The sequence below is a fragment of the Apus apus genome, chromosome 1, assembly GCF_020740795.1.
Source record: "Apus apus isolate bApuApu2 chromosome 1, bApuApu2.pri.cur, whole genome shotgun sequence".
NCBI lineage: Eukaryota > Metazoa > Chordata > Aves > Apodiformes > Apodidae > Apus > Apus apus.
In genome coordinates, this window is record NC_067282.1 from 63,624,247 (window position 1) to 63,648,274 (window position 24,028).

The 24,028-nt window shown below is 48.9% G+C and overlaps 1 protein-coding gene and 1 long non-coding RNA gene across 4 annotated transcripts in view; one reads left to right on the forward strand and one right to left on the reverse strand.

Moving 5' to 3' along the window:
- Window positions 1-3,400: 3,400 nt before the first annotated feature.
- On the reverse strand, window positions 3,401-4,738 carry POU3F3 (POU class 3 homeobox 3). The gene is given in 2 exon segments (XM_051628608.1): window positions 3,401-4,282; window positions 4,284-4,738. Coding segments are annotated over 2 exon segments (1,320 nt in total). The 3' UTR covers window positions 3,401-3,417.
- A 3,424-nt stretch (window positions 4,739-8,162) lies between these two features.
- The window catches only part of LOC127379819 (uncharacterized), a 39,017-nt gene continuing 23,151 nt past the window's right edge, over window positions 8,163-24,028 (forward strand). The window contains exon 1 of one of the 3 annotated variants that reach the window (XR_007888375.1): window positions 8,163-8,275. This is a non-coding gene — a long non-coding RNA (uncharacterized LOC127379819). Of the gene's footprint in view, window positions 8,276-17,159; window positions 17,197-17,384; window positions 17,422-24,028 lie in introns of those variants that run through there. The other 2 variants (XR_007888374.1, XR_007888371.1) reach the window with 2 other exon arrangements.

The window sequence follows — 24,028 nt, forward strand, 5'->3', positions numbered from 1 at the left end:
CTTTTCATGGAAACCAGTGTGAAGCCTAACGTTAGCTCTTTGTTGCCATCCAAATCCAGTAACCAAAGACCGCTCCGAAATTTAAATAGACCTTCTCCCTGCCTAATAAACCGCTCCCCTTCATGCGCGATAACCAGGCTCCCACCTCGCGTGTGGCTGGTCCCCGGCCCCCGCAGCGGAGCCCGGCGCTGCCAGCCCGCCCGCAGCTCCCCGCGCCCGGCCTTCCCCTCCCGAACCGCGAAATTAGCCAGGAGCTGTTGCGAAAACGAACAAAAGAAAGAGCGTCCTTTAGCCTTTCGGGTTTTCTTTTCCTTTGTTGGCTTGCTTTTTTTTTTCTTTCCCCCTCTCCCCCCCTCCCAGCTCTCCCCCCCCCCCCCCTTTTCCTCCGTGCCAGCAGGGCCTTTCGGATTTCACAAATCAAGCCGACGGTGATATTTACTACGAGCTGGTGTTAAAATAATGCATCCCGGTGCACGGCTCTCAGGTTGGCTTTGATTTATGGACTGACACAAGGCCTATCTGAAAGGAAGAAATGTTTGTTGTTCCTAGAGCAGTTTTCTGGGGGGTTAACCCCTGCCTCAATAGCACGAAGAGAAGCAAGGCGAGGGAGGGGGGCGGAGGGGGGGGGCGCGGACTTGGGGGAGGGAGAAGAAGGTGAGGAAGAAGCCACGGACGAGACGGATCATAAAAGAAAACCTTACTCTCTGGTAGACTGTCAGTGCGGGCGGATGGAGGCGTTAGATGCAGCTCTCTAGTTCCCACAACCTCCCCGCTTCAAAATGAAGAGAGTTGAAACGGTCATTCACTTGTCCCTACACTGCAATAAATTATAGTGGATAAATATGACAGGCTAGCTAGTGCATCTGCTGGCATCCCCACCGTCACCAACACACCCCTGTGTTTGCAAAGAAGGTATGGCAGCGCTACGGCAGCGTGGAGGAGAAAACAAGACTACACCACTTCACACCCCACAGAAAAACCCTAAAACAACAACAACAGCAACAGCAACAACAGAAATGGTGAACTAGGCGGACCGCACGTAGGATGCTGAAAGTATTATTCTATATAACCTTTTTGGGAAAAAAAAATAAAGAAGAAAAAGTTCCTTCTCTTTAAGTTATAAAGATAAATTAAATACAATTCTTTATACAGACATAAAATGCGTCAAAATAAATTATAGCTTAGATCCCTTTCCCCCGCCCCCCCGCTCCCCTCCTCCCCCCCCAAGCGTCAGCCTGAAAAGAGAGAACACAAGAGTGAACTTTTGGAGCCATCCCTGCTCCCGGCACCGGCCGTTCCCCACCAGCGGGTCGGCTTGGGCAGCGCCCGCACGGGGCGGCGAGCCTGGATCCAACTGCTACAGCCCTTCCTTGGAGGAGGTGGCCCTTGACGATTTCTAATCTCGCCTTCCCCCGTGCCACAGGGTCCCTGGGCTGATGGAAGAGGCCTCGGGCATCGGCTGGGAGGGGGGACGGGCACGGGGCGAGCTCGGCGCCGGGCAGCCAGCTGCAGGGATGGGGGTGGGGTGAGTGGGCACTGCGAAGCAGCACGGGGGGGCGTGCAGCCAGCAGGTCCGACCCTTGGTGTTTCTCTCCCTTCAGCATTTGCAGTATTTCCCTTAAAACAACTTTTTTTTTTTTTTCCTTTTTTCCCTCTTTTTTTTTCTCGACACAGTGTTTATGCATCAGACACAGACTATTTCATTCTAACAAATTTATTTTCTCAATCAGCTCTTACGGAATCACTACTCAAATTAAATTACAATCAAATTATCACATCAAAAGATACCCTTATTACCTAACAACTGTCCATATTTTCATTTCATTTTGATTTGTGCTCGTCTGAAAAAAACACGTAATACAAGATCTGGGGAAAAAATAAATTACCGTTTTGCAGCAGTTCATAGGTATTCTGAATAAAATATTAAAAGAAGTCATTTAATGAAAATATAAAGCAAATTTTTTTTTTTAGATCAACAACGGATCTAACAATTCTATATTGCCGTCTTTTTGAAAAGTCTGTTTATTAAAACCTACCAAAAACACTGCTTGGAAATGGCAGTATTATATAATCACATCCACAGCACCCATTCAATCAAAGTTGGCAACGGATTTAGGAGAGGAGAAGTTCAGATAAGTGCAGCTGCAGATGCTCAGTCCTTCTAAATCCCTTTATCTGAATCAGTCCAGAAATAAAAAATAAAAATATTAATAAAAAAAATATTAGCAGTGGATTTTTTTTTTTTATGACTCTTCCATGATGATTGGCAGCCGTCAGGAGCAGGACTTTTGACAGCCCTAAATTATTTCCCTTTTTCTCGCTGGTTCCCTTAATTCATGCAAAGTCCTTCTACAGAGCTCGAACTTTAGGGGCCAACAACCTCTCCTTCTCCCACCCTCCCCCCAGCGTCTGTCCCTCCCCCCTTTCTCCTCAGGGTCAGTTTTTCGGCGTGCGGGCATTTATTTCCATATTTCTGTTCTATAGCTATACCTATATATATAGATAAATATATATATATGTATTTGCTTCCCTATGCAGTCTGCTTGTTTTTAGTGCTGTGTGCATGTTTTATTATTTTTTTCTTCCTGGGAAAAAAAGTGGCCCCTTTCATTTTGCAGAATATATAGCTATATAGATATACATGTTTTCAGAGTGGATGTCTGCCTTGTACCAAAATTTTACGGTTTGGCCAAGAAAAACAGGGTGCTGGAATGCGGCAGGCACCCTCAGATTAACCAGATCATTTTGCTTCTGCTTCCCTTTTTTTGATTGCTCCCATTCAAAAGAAAAAAAAAATAGGAAAAAAAAAAGAAGGAGAAGAAGAGGAGAAAAAAAACAGGGAGAGAGAAAGGAGAAAAAAAGTTTCAGTGATTCATAGAAGAGAGCCCTTTTGGGGATAGGAGGGAGAGTGCGGGGAGGGGGGGGAGGAGGGGAGAGAAGAGGTGCAGACATCAGTGGTGTTCCTCGCTACGAGAGGGGGCTAATTTGGAGAGTGAAAATAAAAACAATAATAATAATTAAAGAAAAAAATGCCCGAGCCCACCCGCCCAAGCCCTCTCCCCACAACCAACCCCTCGGCACATCTGCAGTTTTGGTGCATTATGCATCTCCACCCCGTTTTCTCAACACGGTCTGAACACTCTCGCTCGGATCGACCTTCTCCACCGCTCCCTATCGGTATCGATCTTATATATATATAGATGCACGCGTAAATCCATATATATATAAACACAAGCAGTCTGAACGAGCCTGGATCGTGTGTGTGTCTGTGTGTGTGTGTGCGTGCGTGTGTGTGAGCGTCTGTGTCAGCGTGCGGGTGTGCGCGGCGGTGCCGGTGGCGGTGCCGGTACCGGCGGCGGGGCCCGGCCCGGCCCGGCCCTCGCTGCCCCGCTCCCCCCGGCCCGCCCGCGGTGCCCCTCACTGCACGCTGGTCTGCAGTCCGTGGTGAGGGGGCGGCGTGTCGGAGTTGACGGTGCCGACCTGGGTGTAGACATCGTCGGGGGTCTGCTGCTGGATCCCCGGGGGGGTCATCCGTTTCTCTTTCTGCCTCCGATTGCAAAACCAAACCCTGACCACCTCCTTCTCCAGCTGCAGGCTGTCCGCTAGGTTCGTAATCTCCTGGGCGGAGGGCTTGGGGCATTTCAGAAAGTGGCTCTCCAAGGCCCCCTTGACACTCACCTCGATGGAGGTCCGCTTCTTCCTCTTCCTGCCCTGGGCGGCGATCTTGTCGATGCTGGTGGGGCTGCCCGTGGAGGAGTCGGCTTCCTCCAGCCACTTGTTCAACAAAGGCTTCAGCTTGCACATGTTCTTGAAGCTGAGCTGCAGGGCCTCGAAGCGGCAGATGGTGGTCTGCGAGAAGACGTTGCCGTAGAGGGTACCCAGCGCCAGCCCCACGTCGGCCTGGGTGAAGCCCAGCTTAATCCGCCGCTGCTTGAACTGCTTGGCGAACTGTTCCAGGTCGTCGGAGGTCGGCGTGTCCTCGTCCGAGTGCGGGTCGTGGCTGTTGACGCCGCCGTGGTGCGGCGGGTGGTGCCCGGGGTGCTGGTGGTGGTGGTGGTGGTGGTGCCCGGGGTGCTCGCCCAGCTCCGGCGTCTCGCCGCGCACCAGCCCGGGGTGCACCAGGCTCTGCCCGCCGGGGGGGGGGCTCAGCATGCCGTTCACCGTGAAGCCCCCGGGCTGCGAGTAGAGGAGCGACTGCTGCTGCTGCTGCCCGCCGGCCATGGAGGGCAGGTGGGCGGCCGCCGCCGCCCCCCAGGCCGCCGGGTGCCCCTGGTGCGGGGGGGCCCAGGTGGGGCGGCCGGTGGTGCAGCGCCGCGCCCGAGTGCAAGTCGTCGCGCCCGCCGCTGCCCTTGACGTCGGGCGGCGGCGGCGGCTGCTGGGGGCTGCCCGTCATGCCCACGGGGCTGCCGGACCAGGGCGAGCCTGCTTCGGCGGCAGCGGCGGCGGCGGCGGCGGCGGCGGCGGCGGCGTGGGGCAGGGCTGTCACCCACTGGTGGGCATGGCTCAGCATATGGCCGCCGTTGCTGGCGGCCATGGCGCCCGGCATGAAGTCGCTCTGGACCATCTTGGCCGCCGGGTCGCCGCGGTAGCCGCCCGCCACGGAGGTGACGGCCACGCTGCCCGGCTGCATGCCGCCGCCACCGCCGCCGCCGCCGCCGCCTGAGTCGGCGTGGACGATGGAGCCGGCCGCCAGGATGCCGTTGCCGGGGAGGTAGGGGTTAGAGGTGGCCGCAGCCATCCCGCGCCCGCCGCCCGCCGCTCGCCCCCGCCGCGCCGCCGCGCCGCCGCCGCCGGCTGCTGGGCGCCCGCCGAGAGCGCCCTTGCCCGGCGCTGCCGGGGCCGCTGCCGGGGCCGCCGCCCGCGCCGCCGCCGCCGCCGCCTTCCCAGCCTCGCCGGGGCGCCGGGGCGCGGGGTTCACCTGCTAGCGCTCCGCGGCGCGCTCTCCTCCGCCCGTCCGCCGGCCGTCCTGCCTTCGCTCCGCGGCGCGCCCGGTGCGGTCGCCGGCTCTCGCTTCGCCCTTCTGATTTTTTATCGCTTTGCTTTTTTTTTTTTTCCTTATTATTATTTTTTTTCCAAAAGAAGAAGAAGAAATATTTAGCTGTACATGTATTTTTCCTCCGCCTTCTTCTCGCCCGAGTTTGCTGCTCGCAGGGAGGAAACCAAACAAAGGCTAAAATGCGAAAAAGAGCGGGGGGGGGGGGGGAATAAAAAAGCCCCCGTGCCTTCTCCCCTCCGCTCCCCTAGGAGTACATCTCCACCTCTCAGCCTTCCCCTCTCAGAGTGAAACTTTTCCTTTTCTTCTTCCTTTAAGGCTTTGTGTGTGAGTATATTTTCCTTGTTCTGTTTCTCTCTCTGTATCTTTCTCCTCGGTTCCTCGATCTCCTTTTGCTCTTTTATTTGCAAGTTTTGTTGGTGTCCTAAGAAAACTTCCTGTGATGATGATGGTGGTGATGGTGGTGATGATGCATTTCTCAAAGTTGTGCTGTTGCTGGAGCACTTTGTCCCCTTTGAAACAAGAGTCCTGTCGGAGCCTTCTTGCTAGAGTCACGCTCTGGATAAGACATTTTTTCTCTCTACCTTTCCTTTAGGCGGTTGGAAAATAAAAAAAGTAAAAAAAAAAAAAAAAAAGTTGAGATTTCTTGTTACCTCGCGAATTGTTTCTCTCCCTCTCCCGCTCGCTCGCTCTCTCGCTTGGTTTGTTGTTTGCTTTTTTTTTTTTTTTTTTTTTTGGTGTTTGTTTTGCTTTTTATTTTAATTCCAGCAGTTGGTCGAGGGAGGAGGCGGAGGAGGAGCGCCTGGGTGGAGAGGTGTGTGTATGTGTGTGTGCATATATGGTATCCTTTATACACTAACTCCAGCGGGGAAGTTGGCTGCCGGGCTGGCAGCGCGCACTGGCGGTGCCGGAGTCCCGCCGCTCGCCTCTCCCCGCCTCCCTCTCCCGGGCCGTGCCCGCGCCCTCCCTCCCTCCCTCCTTCCTTCCCTCCTCCCCTCCTTCCCGCTCTCCCTCCCTCCCTCCCGCCGCCGCCGCCCGGCCCCGCCGCGAGGAAACCGGCCGCCGCCGCCGCCCGCGCCGATTGGCTGGCGGCCCCGTGACGGACAGCCCGCCGCCGGCCGCGCGGCCCCCTTCCGGCCGTTCCGATTGGCTGCTTTTTAATTTAGGCAAAGTGGCGTCGGAGCTGGAAGTCGTCCCCCCCCCTCCCTCCTCCCCCCCCCCCCCCCCCCACCCGGCACTTCCCCCTCAACCCCCCCCCCTCGCCCTTCCCTCCTCCCCCCTCTCCCCTCCCTCCTCCCTCCATCCCTCCCTGCTCTTCTTCCTCCGCCTCTTAACTCTTCCTGCCCGGCAGACACACGCACCTCGGAGCTCTCCCGCCGCCGCTGGGGCAGGGGCGAGGGCGGGGGGGGGGGGGCGCGGTAATAATTAATAACAACAACAACAATAATAACAACAATAACAATAATAACGACGCGGGGAAGGAGACGGCGCGAACGCGGTTGCCGGGCACACGCCCCCCCAACCCCCCGCGGCGCTGCCCTCAAGCGGCACCCAGAGCTGCCCACCCGCTGCCCCAGAGGCGCCCGCCCCACCGCCCGCCCCCTCCTCCTTTTGTCCGCACCCCGGGGTGCGCCCAGGCCCCCCGGCCGCCCGCCCGCCCGCAGCCGTCACGCCGAGGGGCCGGCCCGGCAGCCGCGGAGAAGGGCCGCCCCGTCGGCGGGGGAGGTGGCAAAGGGGAGAGGGTGGCGGGGTTTGCCCTGCGAGCCGCGGTCTCTCGCGGGGAGCCGGCCCCGCGGCATGAAACGCTGTATTATTTCTCGTCCAGCGGAAAGAGTTAAGGGAGGCGGGGGAAGGCGAGGGGGTGGGAGGGGGGTGAAGGGGAGAGCGAAGCGGAGAGATGCGACCGAGCGGAAACGCTGCTCACAGGCAACCTCAGTGAACCACGGAAAAAGAGAAAGTGGCAACAAAAACAAGGGCAAATTGAACGCTCCTCGGGGACTGTCGGTGCAGTCGCACCGGTCGGACATTCAGGGGACACGGCGCTGCTAATGCCGGCCGCGCAGTGCCGCGCCGGCCCCACACGCGTCCCTAAGGGCTGGGGCTGCCCGCCCCCACCCCCCTGTGGGGTGGGCATCAAACTGGGGAGCTTCGCCCCCCGCCTCGCCCTGCCCGCCCCGCTCCCCTCCTCCAGAAAATGAAGAATGGGGTCCGGGAGGTGACGAGTCGCGTCCCACTTGCAGCCCCCTCCCTCCGCGGAGCCAGCCCCTCGGGCAGCCGGTGTTCAGGGCTCCGTCCAGCTCCCGGCTGGCACGGCAAAAAATACCATGGTAAGCAGGTTTAGAAAAAAAAAAGAAACCACACCATTAAAGTGAAGCGTAGGGGTCTGAAGGGCACTGGTAACTAAACCCCAAACATAACGATTTTTTATTATATATTTTTTTTATTCCCGTGCGTTCTCCAAAGGTCTCTTTTTTTATATATATAAAAGATCCAACACAGATTTCATTGAATAAATCTGAGATCTCCAGGTGCAGACGTTTGAATAGTCAGTGCCAGAACCCCATGTTTTCCTTTCCAGCCGATTTTGCTTGGATCAGGCTCAAAAACCGAGTGAGTCTCGTGGTTTTGTTTACACTGAATGGGGAGGATAGGAACGGTGCCATGGGGCCGTCTTTCATTAATATACAGTGAGGATTTTGTCTAAATTACTGCTATGAATTTCACAGTACACGCTTTCAAAAGCCGTCTCAGGTGGCCTGATGAAACGTGATAGCGCCTCTGCAAACAGATCTACTTTCTTAATAAAAAAGGAAGGGGCGGGGGCAGAAATTACCCCCCCCCAAAAAAAAATATTAAAAAAATAAAAAATGCACACCCTCGCAAAAGCGACAACAAAAATTAAAGCTCGAGCTGTAGTAATGTCTTTTTATTAATAAAAGAACCCCCAACAACAAAAAACAAAAATCAAAACAACCAACAACCAACTTAGTTCCCCAACTCTTCCCACCCCCTCCCTTGCAGAGTGTGATTGTTTTGTCTGGAAAAAAATCCAAAGTATAACAAGGGGAGAACAGTTAGTGCTGATTTTCATTTGCATAAATTTTCATATATTTTGGTGAAAATAATAGACTAGTGGAGAGCGGGGCTTCGTGGAGTCAGTGCAAAGGAAAATCTTAGCATGGATCGTTTCGCTGGAGTTGAGAATATGCTTTTTTCCCCCTGTCACCTTATTAAAATCAAAAATTAAAAAAAAAAAGTCTCTAAATCCTGGAAGTATGATGGGTAAGTGTTTTACATTTTTTATCTACTTTTGTTTTCTTGAAAGTCTTCTGGATATGTATTTTCAAAAGCTTAGGACAAGACAGAAAAACCCATGGCAACTGCCTGGAAGGAAACAGGCTTTAAAAAAAAAAAAAAAAGAAAAAAAAAGAAAAAAAAAGGAAAGGGAAAGGAAAGGAAAAAATCCCACCAGCAACGAAAAGCACCTTAGTGAAATATTACATAAAAAGCATGGATTCATTCCAAAGCTCAAGGCAGCAAAGCAATTCTTCAGCGCTGGAAAAGTCTTTCTGGTTACTACTTCACTTCTCTGGGCGCTGTTAATTATTGTAACACCAGGACTCGGGGGGGGCGGGGGGTGGGGGTGCTGGGAAGGAAAAAAGAAAGCTCTCGAAAATATTACAGATTTGTAAAGGGGAGAGGAGAGGCTGTTTTCAAATGGTGCTTCTCGGAGGGGGGGGAGGGGTGTCTCTCGGCGGGCGGGGAGGGGGCCTGGCCGATGCAACGGGCCGGGGAGAGGGGCCGGGGCCGGTGCGCGGTGAGCCGGGCACCTGCTGGCAGCGCCGGTGCGGAGGGGCCGCAGCGGGAGGAGGCAGGGGAAGGTGCTGAGCGGCAGTGCAAACAGAGGGTTAATATTGTAACTAGGGAACAGACGGTTAAGCACAACATCTAGAGCTCTGTAGTGAAAGTCCATCAGAAAGAGTATAATCAATCAAAACTAACCAGGACATCCCTTCGTTTTATTCTCCAAGGAGATTGGGGCTGGAGGATTACAGACCAGATTTCACTTTGTTTCTCTCTCCTGATGGTTTTGCCTGTCTCTCCGCTTTCCCGGAATCCAGTCTAATTGAGAGGTATAGGCTAATGATCTGAAACTCTTGTATAGTGTTTGGGTCAGTGTGATAAATAATGTGATAAATAATGTAGGATTGAATTAGTAGGCCAGATACCGCTCCTGAAAACTTTACCGAGGCTTAAATATCCCATTACGTGACTTCAATTTATTTCAGTTTTGCTGTGTTATTTGCGTTTTATTTTATTTTCAAAAAATTGTACTTCCCTATCCGTTGCTGCTCTTTTGGACATACAATAGCTGGTGATCATTGTAATTTCCTAGAACTAGTTACTTCTTTGGAAACGGTCGATAGTCAAATCAATAAAATGGCTTGTAAAATGAGGGAGGTATAGGTTTCAATTTGGGGGGGAAAAGAATCGCTCATTTTCCACTTCTTGTTGACGTGCCCAGCGTCTCTTTTGACTGGGGTTAACTCTGTGTGCTCCATCAGAACAGATGCCGTATAGAGCTGCTCCCTCAAGATCATTTGTTTCCTTGATGGGGGAACATTTCTGAGCAGAACATATTGGTTGCCATAGAGAAAGAAATAAAAGGAAGAACACTAGTCACATTAAGCTATATGTTTGTGCACTGGGCTTTAGATAAAAGGACCCCAGTTCAAGCCAGAGAGAACGGGGCCAAACCAGAGCTTCTTAGCTTCTCTAAAACTAGCTTTATTTTGTTTGGGACTTTTACGGTGGAAACATGTAAGCTAATTTTATTGGCTGTCGTTAATTTTATACGATACGGCTTGCTGAACAAAATCAACTTTCTCCGCGCTCCGCCAGGCACCGCTCGGCCACCAGGGGGCGTCCTGCGGCCCCCTCCCCAGCACCAACCCCCTCCCCAAGCCTTCCCGTCCTGTCCCGCCGCCGCCCGGCCCCGCGGATGGTGTGTTGCGGGGCAGCCTCGGGATCCCCCGGGGCCGGGTTCTGACGCCCGCTGCCAAGGCACTCGGCAGGGAGAGAGAACCCCAAAAACTCCCGGGGCCGGGGGAGCTGGCGCGGAGCGGCGGGGGGGCAGGGGGAGCGCTGAGGGAGTGAGTGGGCTCAAAGGCTGCTCCAGTAGTGTCCCCGGTTGGGGCGATGCCTCCAAGGGACCCGAGGCCCGCGAGGCAGCAGGAGCAGCTAATTAAACACAGGCACCATGATTCGGGGTGACCTTAGGTGCCACGCAGGTTTGGTTTTATTGTTTTGTTTTGTTTTGTTTGGTCGGTTCGGGTTTTTGTTCAAATAAGGCGTTTAAGCCTCTGGAGATGCAATAAAACAACTCGGGATTTTAAAGATAATTTAGTATTTAATCTCCGTATTTCACCTGGAAAAGTAGCTTTCATTCCCCCCCCCCCAAGCTGGCCACTCCTCCCGCTCCCCAACTTCTCTATCTGCTAGAGCCAGCGTCGGGCTCCCTCCGCCTCCCGCCCTTCCCTCACCGGCCGCGCATTCGTCCGGTACCGGGCACAAGTTGTCGCCGTCTGGGACACTCGCAGGCGTTAACCTCAACTAAAAACAACACCACCGAGGGCGACCACAGCTTATCTCGACACAGCTCTGTCCCTTCCCAAACACACACAGTCTCAGCTCCTTACCCGAAGCGCCCGCTTCTTTTCTCCCTTTCCCTCCCTAAGAGTTTGCAAGAAGGGATAGAAGTGAGAAATACAGTCTTTTTGTGGTATTCCTGCCCAAGCACGGCTACTTCTCCCCCCGTCCCCCCTTCCCGCTGGCACTGGCGGACAAGCGTGGCTGCAGCATCCCCTAACGCACCTGCAAGGGGAATGTCCCGGGCAGCCCCCGGGGAGGGGGGAAAGCGGCGGCGTCGGAGGGGTTGAAGCCACTTTTTTTCCCCCGTTCTGGAGCCCCAGCAGTTTCCGTGCGACTGGGAAAGTTTTATTCCTTGCCTCCATAAAGGAAAGACCAATTGGAGCCCTGGAAATCACACAGCCCATAAATATGATAGATCCTGGCAAGATGAACTCCCTGCCTAAGCCCCTAACACATACACACACACACACACACATACAAAAAGGGTGTGTGTGTAAAAAAAAAAAAAAAAAGAAAAAAGAAAAAGAAAAAGATAAAAGTAATCAGAGAAAACGACCTACAACAACATACACTTTTCATTTAAAGTGTTCGTGGGTTTTCATTTGGAAAACGGAGTCAAGTCTCCGTGTGTATTGACCGTGAGGGAAAATGGTTGAGATATTTACATGAGCAAAACTTTCCACCCACCGCATTTGGCGTAACAAGCACTAGCAATATTCCAGACTAGTAAAACACATTTCCAGAGAGTCATTCTCCTCAGAAACAGGGTCGCTTGCTTGAGATTTGCCCTAGTTTAGAGAACATTTCCCTCGCCCCTGAGGCGGGTGGCGGGTTATGAGTCAAAAGAGCCCAGAAAACTTTAGGATCCCGCGTTTGGGACAGAGCAGATTTCCCCCCAGTTTTCCCCTGCCCCCTCCTTCTCCCAACCTTCCAGTGTAACGTGCGTGATATTGTAAAGAAAACAAGAGTTAGAATCTGCTGTATGACCAGCTAGCAGCAGCAGACCTCGGAGTACCGCAAGCGAACAGAAAAACTAACGCTAAAATGAGCAACAAGTTAATTCGGCAAAACTTAACTTTGCTGGCTGCCTTTGGAAAAGTCCGGTTCGGCTCGAGTTGCCTGGGCTGTGCATGAAATGGCACCCTCGTGGTAAGAGTGCTACAGAGAGCATTCTTTTTTTCATCCCCCTTCTTTTAGTAAATGCCAATTTTGTCCGAATGGACGCCTTTGGAAAATGGATGTAGGAGCGATGCTGTCGAGGAGGTAGGGAAAAGAAAGTGAATGTTTACCGTATTTAGAATTCATTTACTTATAGTGGGAAATGATTAGGTATCTACTAATATAACCGTGGAGACCAACTGCCTAATTAGCATTTACAAATTAAAATGTTAAACATAAAGACATATTCCGTATACAGTCTGCTATATGTAAAACACATTCGTGCATAATACAGCAGGCAGCTGAAAACGTGAAGTTGACTGCTTTCCAGATATGTAGCGTTCTTGGCTAATGTGATCTGCTCTGGATTTTTCAAGCTTACTCATACTGTAGTTCATGGTTCTTAAGACCACGTTGATAGCTGCGCTAGTGATATTACATTAACCAAACTGGAGAAAACAGGACAATATACAGATTACTTTTAAAGGCTGGCGATAATAACGATAAACACAATAGGCAGGAGGATAATTTCTCCATACCTTTCATTCTGAAGTCTTCAGACGGAACCTTATTTATTGTTTTGAGCATAACAAAGCATTTCGGGTTCTGTAATAAATGAGACCAATAACACAGAACTGCACATGCAAAGCAAGATAGCTTTTAAAATAGGGGTCCTTTCTTTCCCAGCTGCATAATTCGGATATTACCCAACGTGTCGTGCTTAGAGCTCACCTCACACGGACTGTAATGAAAGTTGCCAAATGAATGGAACAATCTGTCTGTTGACTTGAGCTCAACGTAGACACATTACATATGATGGAAACCTAATGCTCCCACCGACGTTAAAATCAGAGGGATATATAGTTCCAGCCCAGCTCCTTGAACACGTAGATTTTTATTTGTAAGAATAATTGTGCATGTAGCAACATAAAAAGGGGATTTACAAGTTGAAGTCTTTTAAAAGAGACTGTGAAAACCTTAGCCCCGCTTTTATTAGACATGATATCATTCTGATTTGCGTGCTTGCCATCTCAATAGCGTTTCACATGTGAAAAAAAAATAATCCATATGCATTACATAGATTTTCTTTTACACGCATAAGGACTGGCAGACTTCTAGAGGATAAGAGGGTGAATAATTGTGATGCACCAGAAAACAGTTCGTGCAGTTTGGCAGCTCTGTTTTTTATTATTAGATTTTTTGACATTTGAACTTGTCTATTGTCTGAGGAGCTCAGTGCAGATTGCAGTAGGTCAACCTTAAGGCTGCTCTTTTTGGCATTGCACACAAACATGCACACGCTGTCTGTTCTCCTTGCGTGAATGCAGCAGCTACAGTTTTACTATGCCTTTTTTTTCTTTTTTCTTTTTTTTTTTTTTTTTAATGCACATGTATTTATATTTATCTAATCCGCTTGGGGTTTTCATGGTCGTGTGGTTGGTTTGTACACGCGTTCGTTTTACACTCGTTCCTCCAAACTATATATATTTGCCTGATGTTGGATACTTTCAAGTACTCAGTCGCTTTTACAGCAGTATAATTCCAGCACTACCATGTTTAATAAAACGGACTCTGGCAGACCTGGGATTAGGTGACATATTTCCCTGCAGCTTCTCTCAACTCCATCATTACTCCTACAGTCAAAAGTTAACATTATTCATCATCTCCTTTTATTTATTCCCTCCTCCCCTCTAAATTCAGCTCCACCATCCGACTTTTGAAACAATTTCTTGCCGCCTGCCAGAGCTGGGAGGGAGGGGGGGGGGAAGGAGGCGAGGAAGAGAAACGGGGTGGGGGATGCAGAGGCGGGGACCCGAAAGCCCGGCGGAGAGCTCGCTGCCACCCCGCGACCTCGGGGGCGGCCCCCTCTCCGCCGGCCCTTCCGCGGGCGCGGAGGGGGCTGCAGCCATGCAGAGGTCCCATCAAACGCCCGCCCAGACGGGATGGCCTGGGGAGAGGGAGCCGCTTCTGGGGAGGAAAATGCGATGCAAGGATGCATTCCCCTGGGGTGGGAGGGGGAAGGGGAGCGGGAAAGATGGATCAAGCGCTGGTAGCAGAGTCAGTTTGCGTTGGGAAAATTCAGAGATCGCTCCTGAATAACTTTTATCTGGAGTGATTTGCCCTTCTTGCTCTTTCTGCTCTTTTTTTTTGGTTGGTGCTGTTTTAAATTGAGGCTCTTCCCTCAGCTGCCTGGGTGCAGGGATTAGGGCCGAGCAACAACCGATCTCTTCTTCTATCGGTCTCTCATTTAAATATGTATCTATATACATATATAAGTATAGGCATCTATAAGTACGCGTACACCCAGGCATGAACAGACGCGTACATACGTCCAGATTTGTTCCCCTTTCCTCCTAACTCCCCCCTTCCTTTTTTAACAAGCGCCTGATAACGCGTTTAAGGCTTGTTATTTGAACTCTCAGATCAGCATGCAGAAATGTAATTGCATCGTTTTTCATCAGGAGAGAAAAGAGGGAGGAAGCGGGGGGGGAAGCCCCCTCCCCATACACACACAGACGCCCAGTGCGCGGTAATCGCTGAGTCACCGTATTAGGGGTCAGTGGGTAAGCGCGAAGGAGAGAGTAGCATCTTACTGAAAACCCTGGCGCAAACCGCATCCCTCCTCATTTCCAGCATGGAGATCCCTCCCCTCCTCCTTTCCCTGGATCTGTTAATCCGGACTTGGAATAAAGTGGTCCAAGAGTGGCCAGAGCCCTCTTTTTGGGCTGGATGCCCTCCATAGGAGCAGTGGGACTTGCTTTGTTTTGGCGGGATGTGTGGGAGGAAGAAAATCGACCTTAAACTGCCCCTTGGGCTGCCGGTGATGGGTTTCTTTTTGGGGGCAGAGGGGAGGAGAAGGAAAGGGGGAAACACTGGCCAGTTCACATAGAGATATAAAGAAAGGGAAAGCTTTCTCTGGGGCTGCGCTCTGATCTAGGCATGTTTATTCCTGTTTAAACGCTATTGTTCCTGCCAGCCTTTGACACAAACAGAAGGGGGGGGAGGAGGGGGGCGGGCAAGGGTTGGGGGGGGGAGAGCTGGAACAAAGCTGTTCAAATCCAAGCAACCCCCAAAGGCGGGGTTAAAAATGTGTGTGAAGACTTTCTGTTTGAGGTTGTTTTCTGGGTGTCCCCCTGTCTCCCCCTGTGAGCTGAGCGGAGTGCCTGGCTGTGATTCACTCACCAGTGCCCGTATAGAGAGATACATGTCCCCCCAGGTGGGTGCCAGGGAGCCTCTCAGGGACAGGGTCTTGGGGCCCCTGGGCTGCCGGTGGGTTGAAGGAGCAGACTTGAAATCCATTTGTGGCAAGGCCTGCAGTGGGAAACAAAGAGGCAGAAATGTTGGGAGCCCAAGGAGAGCCTGAAACACAGAGAGGCATTGAGCTTCCCAGAGATGCTTCAGCTTCTCGGTGGGGGACAGAGCAGAATCCTTTTTGGGCTAGCTCTGTTCAATTGAGGGCTGGACTGTACAGCCCATGCTGAATCAGAGGCATTATGTGCAAATGAATAAGTGCACATTGTTTTGAGATGCTGCTATTGTATTTGGAGTTGGGGGAGGATGGGGTTACATTTTGTGTGCCTGTGTGTGCGCGGATCTGTGTGCTTTTGAAAGGTGAGTGCAGATTGCAATAGTTGCTGCTCTGTTTTTGTTTGTCAAACAGGGCCCTTCTCTTGGGAGAGGGGCATGTGGCGGATCCCAGCCCAGGATTACATTAATCAAAGCATTATTTCCCTAGGGATGCACAGCACAAATGATAGTAAATCCTAATAAAATTGGATCGCTGAGAAATTGAACGCTTAAAGTAATCTGCTCTGCCTGATAAAAACTTCAAATTTAGAAGATATTATGTATCCCCACCCCCAAACACCTTAGGTATCATCTCTATGTGTATGAATTACACATCCAGCTGAAGAGAAATGACTGCTCAGTTAAGAGGCCCATCACTATTGAATATATACGTATACATAGATATAAGTGTGTGTGCACACGCACATGCGTTGTAGATGTACACATGCAGAGTCAGAAAATGAGGTAAAATCCATATGCATATAACAATAATTACTATAGTAAATATGTAAAGGATTTTGCATACACCACCTTTGCTGTGGCAGGTGCTGTAGAAGTCTGGGACAGAGCTGCACACGGTTGTGCAGCAGTGCTGTAATCTTGCCTGGGGGACACAATTTTCCCTTGCTGATGCTCACCATGGGCACCCATGGCAGCACCTGCGATCTCAGCCCCACTGTCAGCAGCTTCGCATTTTAAAGCTGAGACCAAGGGGGTGGTAGGGAAAGAAAGAAATAATAACAAAAATCTATGAGTATTTGAAACTGAGTTTAGAAAGCGTTGGAGGGGGATGAGCTATAGAAGCAAACTATCTTGGACAAGGTGGGCATAGTTGAAAGAAACAAGTGTGTTTTCAGGCCAGTTACTTTGCCACGGATGTGCAGTGTGCTGCACCCACAGCTCCTCCGTGCAGCACCTCCCTTGCCCCTGGGCGAGGGTCAGCAAAGGCTAGGGTAGCCGCTGGCCACTGGCTAGCTTCCGATCCTCAGTCTCAGCTACTTCCTCTCTCCAGAAGGAAAGTTTGTTTCTAATTGCAGCAGTAGGACGTGACTGTAGGCTTTAAAAGAACCACTGTCCAGCAAGAAAATAAAATTAAAAAAAATCGCTTCCCCCCCAGGGGACCACTGCACTTCCAAATGTGAGAAGGGCAGAAAGCATTTCCACTCACCCAGCTGAAACTCTTTTGAAAGGCTGCGAGTTTCCCCGCAGTTATAGATGCCGAACATTCCTCCTACCCTTTCCCGGGAGCCCGTCAGGACGTGGGACCTCGATTCCCTCGCGGGGCCCGGCCCCGCCAAGGGCTCCCACTCTTGACCGTGACCGATCCTGCCCACTGCCCAGCGGCAGAAAGTCCCAGGAGCCTCTCCTAGCCCCTTCTCTTTTCTGGCATCTCTGAGCTTGTCGCTTCCCCTGGCGTGGGGTTTTCCTGTCCCGTCCCGGCGCCGGGGACTTGCGGGCAAGGGCGGCGGGAGGCAGCCCGGCTCCGCAGCGTCCCGTTGCGGGGGGCACCCTGCCTTGCCGGTAGCTGCCCCCCCACCCTGCGTGCAGGCAGGGAGAAGGCGGGGGAGGGGGAGACTGAGCCCTCTCCCAGCCCCGAAATGACGCAGCCCCCGCTCCAGCATCGGCTCCCGTTTGGGCTGGCTCCATTTCAGGAGCTCCGTCTCCCCCCACCCCCTTCTTCCCAGCCTTCCTCCTTCCTCCTCCTCCTCGCCTCACCGTCACTCTCAGACCCCCCCCCTCCTCGCTCCGCTTCCTCCCCCCCCCCTCCCCCTCCACGCAGCCCCAAACTCCTTCCTCAGGACCGTGGGATGCTGGTGAGCCCTGGTGTGAGTTGCCGGTCTTCATTTCGAAGCGGGGAGCCGCGGGGAGCGGTGAAGCAGCTGCGGGGGGGTGGGAGGATGGGCGAGAGAGATGAATGAAGGACGGAGAGAGGGGGAGGCGGCCATGCACCCGCGCCCCCCCCCTCCTCCCCGAGCGCCCCCGGCTCCCGAGAAGGGGCAGCCCCCGCGTCCTGACCGCCCCTGCCCGCTGCCGACACGGCGCAGAGACGGGTTCGTAGCGCTCCGCGCCCCCCCGCAGTACTCCGCGCCTCTACGCGTCCCGCGGCTGGCAGCGTTGCCCCGCGGCCTTCGACGGGGCTTCCGCCGCGCCCCGCATGACACCCCTTGCCTTCCCCCACGCGTGTGCGGAGCGGGCGGGGACCCGCTCACCCCGCCACTGACGGTGTTTCTTTTCCTCTATCCTCTACCCCTCCTTTTCCTAAAAAAAACCCCAAGCAACCCAGACAACCCAACCCTCCCACGCCCCCAAACACCCATCATTTGCATACCGTTTGGCACCCTCGCTCGGTATTTTTTCCTCCTCTTGCACTCTTTTTATACCCCCTTTACCCCCCACCAAGACCGACCCTTCTCCTTCCTCCCTTCCCTCCCCCCCCCCCTCCCATCCCGCATCCCTCATCCCGCATCCCGGGTGCAACCGGATGACAAAAATCAAAGCTGGTTCCAATTTACCCCAGTTGTCTTCCTTTGAACACTCACAAGGTAGGTATGGCTCGGGGTGGGATACTGCGCTCCCACTCCCCATGTGTTCAGTAAGGTGCCTTCCTCCCCTCCCCACTTTCCCCTCCCTGCTCTCTTTCCCTTAATTGGCTCTATCTTGATGTGCACTTGTTTTGTTTAGCCTATTTTATCATTGCGGACGAGATAGGCAGAAAAAGGAGCGTTTGACTTGGTATGTCTCTCTGATTTTCCCCCCCCCCCCCCCTCCCCCCTTCCGAGGTTAATTTGCATTTGAGGTCTAATTCATATTTCAGAATCCTGACGTTTGAGGACCGTATAGGAGCAGGGCATTCATTTCTGTTTCCGAGGAGGAGACACTCCTGTATTCACTCTTCTCCATATAATTTCATTGTGTTCACAAGTGACAGGGATTTGCATCAGTTATTTTGCTATTTATTTTTTTAAAGAGTTGGATCAAATTTAAAGAAAAAATAGTCTTATTTTTTAAATTGCAAAGGAAGCAAATACCAGGTGCTGAGAAGAGGCATACATTATTAACAATGTTGCAAACTTCCAGTTTAAGGCAGAGACTGTATATTCATGTAAACATATTAATCTGCAATCCTTGAAGCTGGATTTCTAGCTCCTGAACACCTGATTTTGATGACACTCAGAGAAAGTCTACTATACAAATACTGAAGTATATTTATGGTTCCTTACATGTACTTACTGCCGTTTGCTACTCTTGCTCCAGTGCTTTGTAATTATTTCACTCCTGAAAGGCATTTCATAGGATTAGATGCTGCTTTACTCTTTAAACATTTTCAACCTGTCCAGGTATAACTTCCATCCATATCTTTGGAAATAGTTACATGGCCATGTGGAATTTATGGAAAGATTATAAAAGATACATTGTCGTATAAAAAGATTCTGTTTTATATCTACAGTTCTTGCAGTTCTTTGGATGTGATGAAGAATCCTTCTATGTTTAGGCCTTTATAGGTCCTTTAAGGACTCACTTCACATATTTTATTAATATCTATAAAATGTATTTTATTTAGATATTTAATGATTACATGAATGGCTTATGTTGCATAATATGCATATGAGGCATTTAAAGTAATTTTAAGTAATTCTACACCCACAGAAATCTATTTTTCATTAATGTATATGTGCACATACACGCATGTTTATACACATGCGTGATGAAATACATGCTGGAAGAGAAAACTGCCCCAAATTAAAAATGTTCTTAAAGAAAAATCCGTCAAGGTAGTTAATTGGGAGTTTGCATCGTGTACCTTGCAAAAATCACTTAAGTTACAGACTTTACTGTAAATATCTGCATACACCCCCATCTCAGCATAAAAATAATTGTGCATATATTTGTCTTTCTAGGATTAACTAAACAGGGCTATGAATTATGCCTAAAAAGATGCCACTGAGATAAAAAACTTATAAAATAGTGATAGAATATAAAATTTTATATAATGCCAGCAGCTTTAGCATGATTCTTGGCATAAGCAATTTAGTGCAATCTCATTTGTCTGAACCAGAATGATATTACAAAGTGAATTAATAGACATTAGTACTGAAAAAAAGATACACTTCTTCCTTTGAAATATGAAGTGCCACTAACTTGAGATGAAACCTGGAAGTCAGTGAATAATATATAGGAAATATTAATATTTTAAATGTATCATTTTAAAAATTGCTGTGAACTTAAACAAGGTTTCATATCAAGAAAAAACAAGTAATTCATTTTAGGTTCCAATTTTATCTGCAACGTTTTACAAATCAAGCAGTTCACTAAAAAAGTGAAGTCAGGTATGTAAACATATTTTGTTATTTTGCACATGAAATACGGTCATTATGGAATATGAATTTAATTTGGGAAATGATAAAAAAGGAACATTCATTTTATTTTTGTACAGTGTTGCAAGGAAAACATTTTTAAGTAGCTGATTAATGAGATGAAATGAACTGATAGGGCCCATAATACCTGCATCGGCTTTTCTACCTCGTGAAACGGCATCACAACGGGACCTTCATAAAAAGTATGAAGTCAAGTAATGCAATCATATTTTAAATTTAGAATGGGAGCTGATATGATTCAGCTTGATGTTGTAAAAAGTGAGCCCTCTGGCACTTCGCATTACATTACTTAAAAATTACTCCTGCAAGGAAAGTTAGAGAGAGTGCAGCAGAGTTGAATCCCAGCACCAAAGCTCAGGGGCAAATTGCAGTGCCAACACCTGCCTTGTTCTTGGTTTTAGCAGGGAGAAAGTGTAGCCCTTGGTTCTCTCTGTAGTACAAGGTCTATTGACTCCATCATTTCACTGCTCTGCTCCAATGAGCAGGTACATCTCAGCCTCTGGAAGTAAAACCTTGTGCTCCTCAAGATGATCCAAATCCCACTTGTTCTGTTCATTGAAGCCATCTGGAGTTTTGTCTCATTGGAATGAGCAGGATCTGGCCCTCAGTCCACTCTCTGATGTGTCTGCATTGGACCATAATATCAACCGAGGGATTATTTTAGGATTTATTTGGTGTGGATGACATTGGGTCTACAGGCCACATTGACCTTGTCCTTAGACCTAAGCCATCTCAGGGTTAGATCCTATCCTCTTTGTCCCTGGTGAACCAGCCCAGCCATAACTGCAATCGCTACATAGGATAGAATGACTGGGCATTATAAACAGCTGGGCAAAAAACCATGTATTTGTACTGATGGAAAGTGCTGGATGCGTATGAACTTAGTGAAAAGGGGAGTTGCAAGTCCTAGGAAAGGCTCAAGCTGTCAAGAGGACTGTGAGCACTTAGAGACTCTCTCATTGAAGGACAGCAAAAGTCTGGTGAGTCCATAACCTGGTTCCCACCAGTAGCTAGTTGCAGCTGCCACAGAAGAAGGTGGTTTGGTGGTGGTAGGGAGTGAACACGATTTTCACCTGCCACACATCAGGTCCCTTTCTGGCCACTTTTGCCCAGAGTCCTGGGATGTTTGCTATGCTTCCCCCAGCTATCTCCCATAAATTTCAGTAGCTTGTGTTTTCAGTAAAAATGCCCAGTTCCCTTCTGAAGCTCCCTACAGATATTTCAAACTCAGAATACCTGTGACAGAAAAAAAAAAAAAAAAAGCAGCTTTTTTCCTTTTTAAACAGTTTCACCATTTAATCACAATTTATTTAAATATACATTTCTCTGCTGTGAAATAACCATTCTTTCCACTTTTATACCTATATGCACAATACTAACTCGTAGCAGAAACATTTTAAAACACTGTGTCATGCATATAGGATAATTATTAATCTTGTCAGAATCAAAAGCATACTAAAAGTACTCCATACAAAGGTTTGTGCCTTAATGTTTTTGAAAATTTTTTTTAAGTGATCAGAGGTGTCATAAGAGAGGGAGAAATGATACGATATAGAGCATATAGTACAAATATATGACTCCTACAGGACTATTTAGAAATGTACAAATATTATTTTTTATCCTTTTGATTAGCAGTCTGCTTGATGAAAAGGTATGTTTTTATTTTTATTCCTGCTTGTGTCTTACAGTTCTGTGAAGACGATGTGGAACTACAAATTACAAATTTTAGCAGCTATAAATGATAGAAAAATAAGGAAAAGAAATGCTCATGATACGTATGTGGAGGGATAAATACACAATAATCATGCAATCTGATATCAGAAAGAATAACTATTTGACAGTAAAACCAACACTAAATACAAACAGAATAATACTGTTCTAGTGAGAAATATAGCAAATAAAACAGTATAACAAAAAGACACTTTTGAAACTCTCTCTATGTTTAGCTCTTTTCTACTTGAATGTTCATTTTTAACGTTTTGTGACCACAGAGATACGGTTAGTGAGCAAGTTAGTAAAAACTTTTCTGTCTTGATTTTCATATCCATTATCTATAAATCCAACCCCCTAACTTGTGGCAACCCCACTTAAAGTTAGGAAGATGGTTTTGCTGTTCGCCACTTGGGCTTTCTTGACACTTGGTTTTGAATACTCTGACTCATGTGCTTCATTGCTGGGGCATGTGAGCAGCGTTTGTAGGGTCATCTATTTATTTTGTGCGAGAGGGCTAGCTTTTTCATACCAAGGGTCCATACAGGCAAAGGAAAGGGGTACTGCAGGAAAGGGACTATTTTTCAAAGGGTATTGAGCATTTACCCCTTCATTTGACTTCAGCAAGAACTGTGAAAACTCGGTATTTAAAAAGAGAAAAAGTGGCCACTTCTTAGAAAGTCAAATGTGGAAATAGACAACTGACTTCTTGTATCTCTGGCTGAAAAAAATAGTGAAATGCTATCCCTGGAAATTTCTGTTTTTGTCTTTGTATAGGTTTAACATCAGGTCTATGAATATAAACCACAAGTGCACCTTTCCCCATGTGATAACTCTTTTCCTTTTCCTTCAGAGAGATGGGAGAAATTATTTAAACACTACCGCCCTAAAAAAAACAGACATCAATAACAGAAATTATTATTCATTACTCAATTAAGAAAATAAGAAGTCTGGAATCTGCATAGGGTGAATTATGATTTAAAATGCTGATGTTTTGACTTTCTGAAATTAGGATCTTAGTATTGAACCCTTCCGGCTATTTCTTACTACCTTTAGAAAAGAATAAGATGAAAATTTCAGACCTGTTCAAGGGACAGCTTTCTGCACTGTGACATGCTGAAACCTAAGGAAAATATAGCAAACATTTTCAAGAGCAGCCAATGGCTGGGGAGAGGTGAATATGCCACAGATGCCTTTGCGTCGGTGAACCCTGTAGCAGGTTGCGTGCTTCTGGGCATAATTGTGGGCTCCTCTTCAGAAAAGGAGAAGCAGGAGAACCAAAAACCCACAACCGGTTATCGGTCTAAGTCTCCTCAATGCAGCACCAGCAAGTTTTAGGATCAGTTTTGGTCAGATGGTGTCAAGCTGAAAGTAGGAAAGGGGCCCAGTCCAAAGCTCTGCACAGCCTCAGTGCCTGTACTTGAGGGGATAATTTATTTGCCTGGAAGTGGTGGGTGAAGCTATGCACCTCCTCCCAGCAACACCAGGAACAAGCTGGCCCCTGGCCCCTAGTGGGAGCTGGGGTCCCCAGGGCAGGGATGGTGCCCCTCTTTGTTGTGCCGAACCCATAAGGATAGGGCTCTGCTCTGCATCTCAGACCTGACTTCCCGCTTTGATTTCATTCTAACCACACTGCTAAGTTTTTATTTTATTTTAAATCCTGGCCTCTTCTAGAAATGATTGGGCTGTGCTCAGCACCGGATATCTTGGTAGGCTTGAAATTCCTGGGAAACCTCAATACTGGCATTTTATAAACACAGTAAGCAAAGCACGCTAGAATATTAATGGGTGAGACACATTTTAAAGGGGCACCCTCACTTTGTTATTTCGTCTGTTAAAATATATTGGCTAGGAGCAGTTTGCAGCAAAGCCACAAGTGTTCTTTGCAATTTAAAGCTTCTGCATTTTAATTATTTCTTTTTTCTTCCACTGTGAAAGATCCCTGGAGACAATGGGGACTGTGGCACTGAGGAGCAGGTTATCCTGACTGTGCAGGGAACACCATAAAACCACAAAATGGACGCAAAGAATAAAATACACCACCACCACCCCCCTCTCCAGTTTCTCTAATTTCTGGTGTTTATAGTTGCTACATTATATCATTAATGGGTAAAAAGGAAAAAAACCAAAACCTAGATGGAAATGTGGTCCCTGAACTGACAGAGCCTCTTTAAATTTGCTTGAAGAACCATTTCAGGGGAAAAAAGAAAGAAAAGAAAAAAAAAAAGTCATACTATGCTGTTCTGGATTTTATTTGTTTAAATGCAAATTTATGGAGCTGGCCACACACCAAAAATTGGAGAGTTTGGTACTGCAGTTGCTTTGGTGTATTTTTCAGCATTGTAATGGGCTACAGGGAGACAAAGGAGAATATGAATATATGGCAGTTGATATTTAGATTTGGGTAACATTTTTGCTTGTTGTAGCTGTCATTTTTAAGAATCCATTTTCCTTCTATCATCCTATTGAATCACAGCAGACGTTGATATAGAAAAACTGGAATTATTTAATAACCAAAATTAGGAGTGGTTTTTGTATTATATTTCTCATTACCAACCACTCCGCTGAGGAG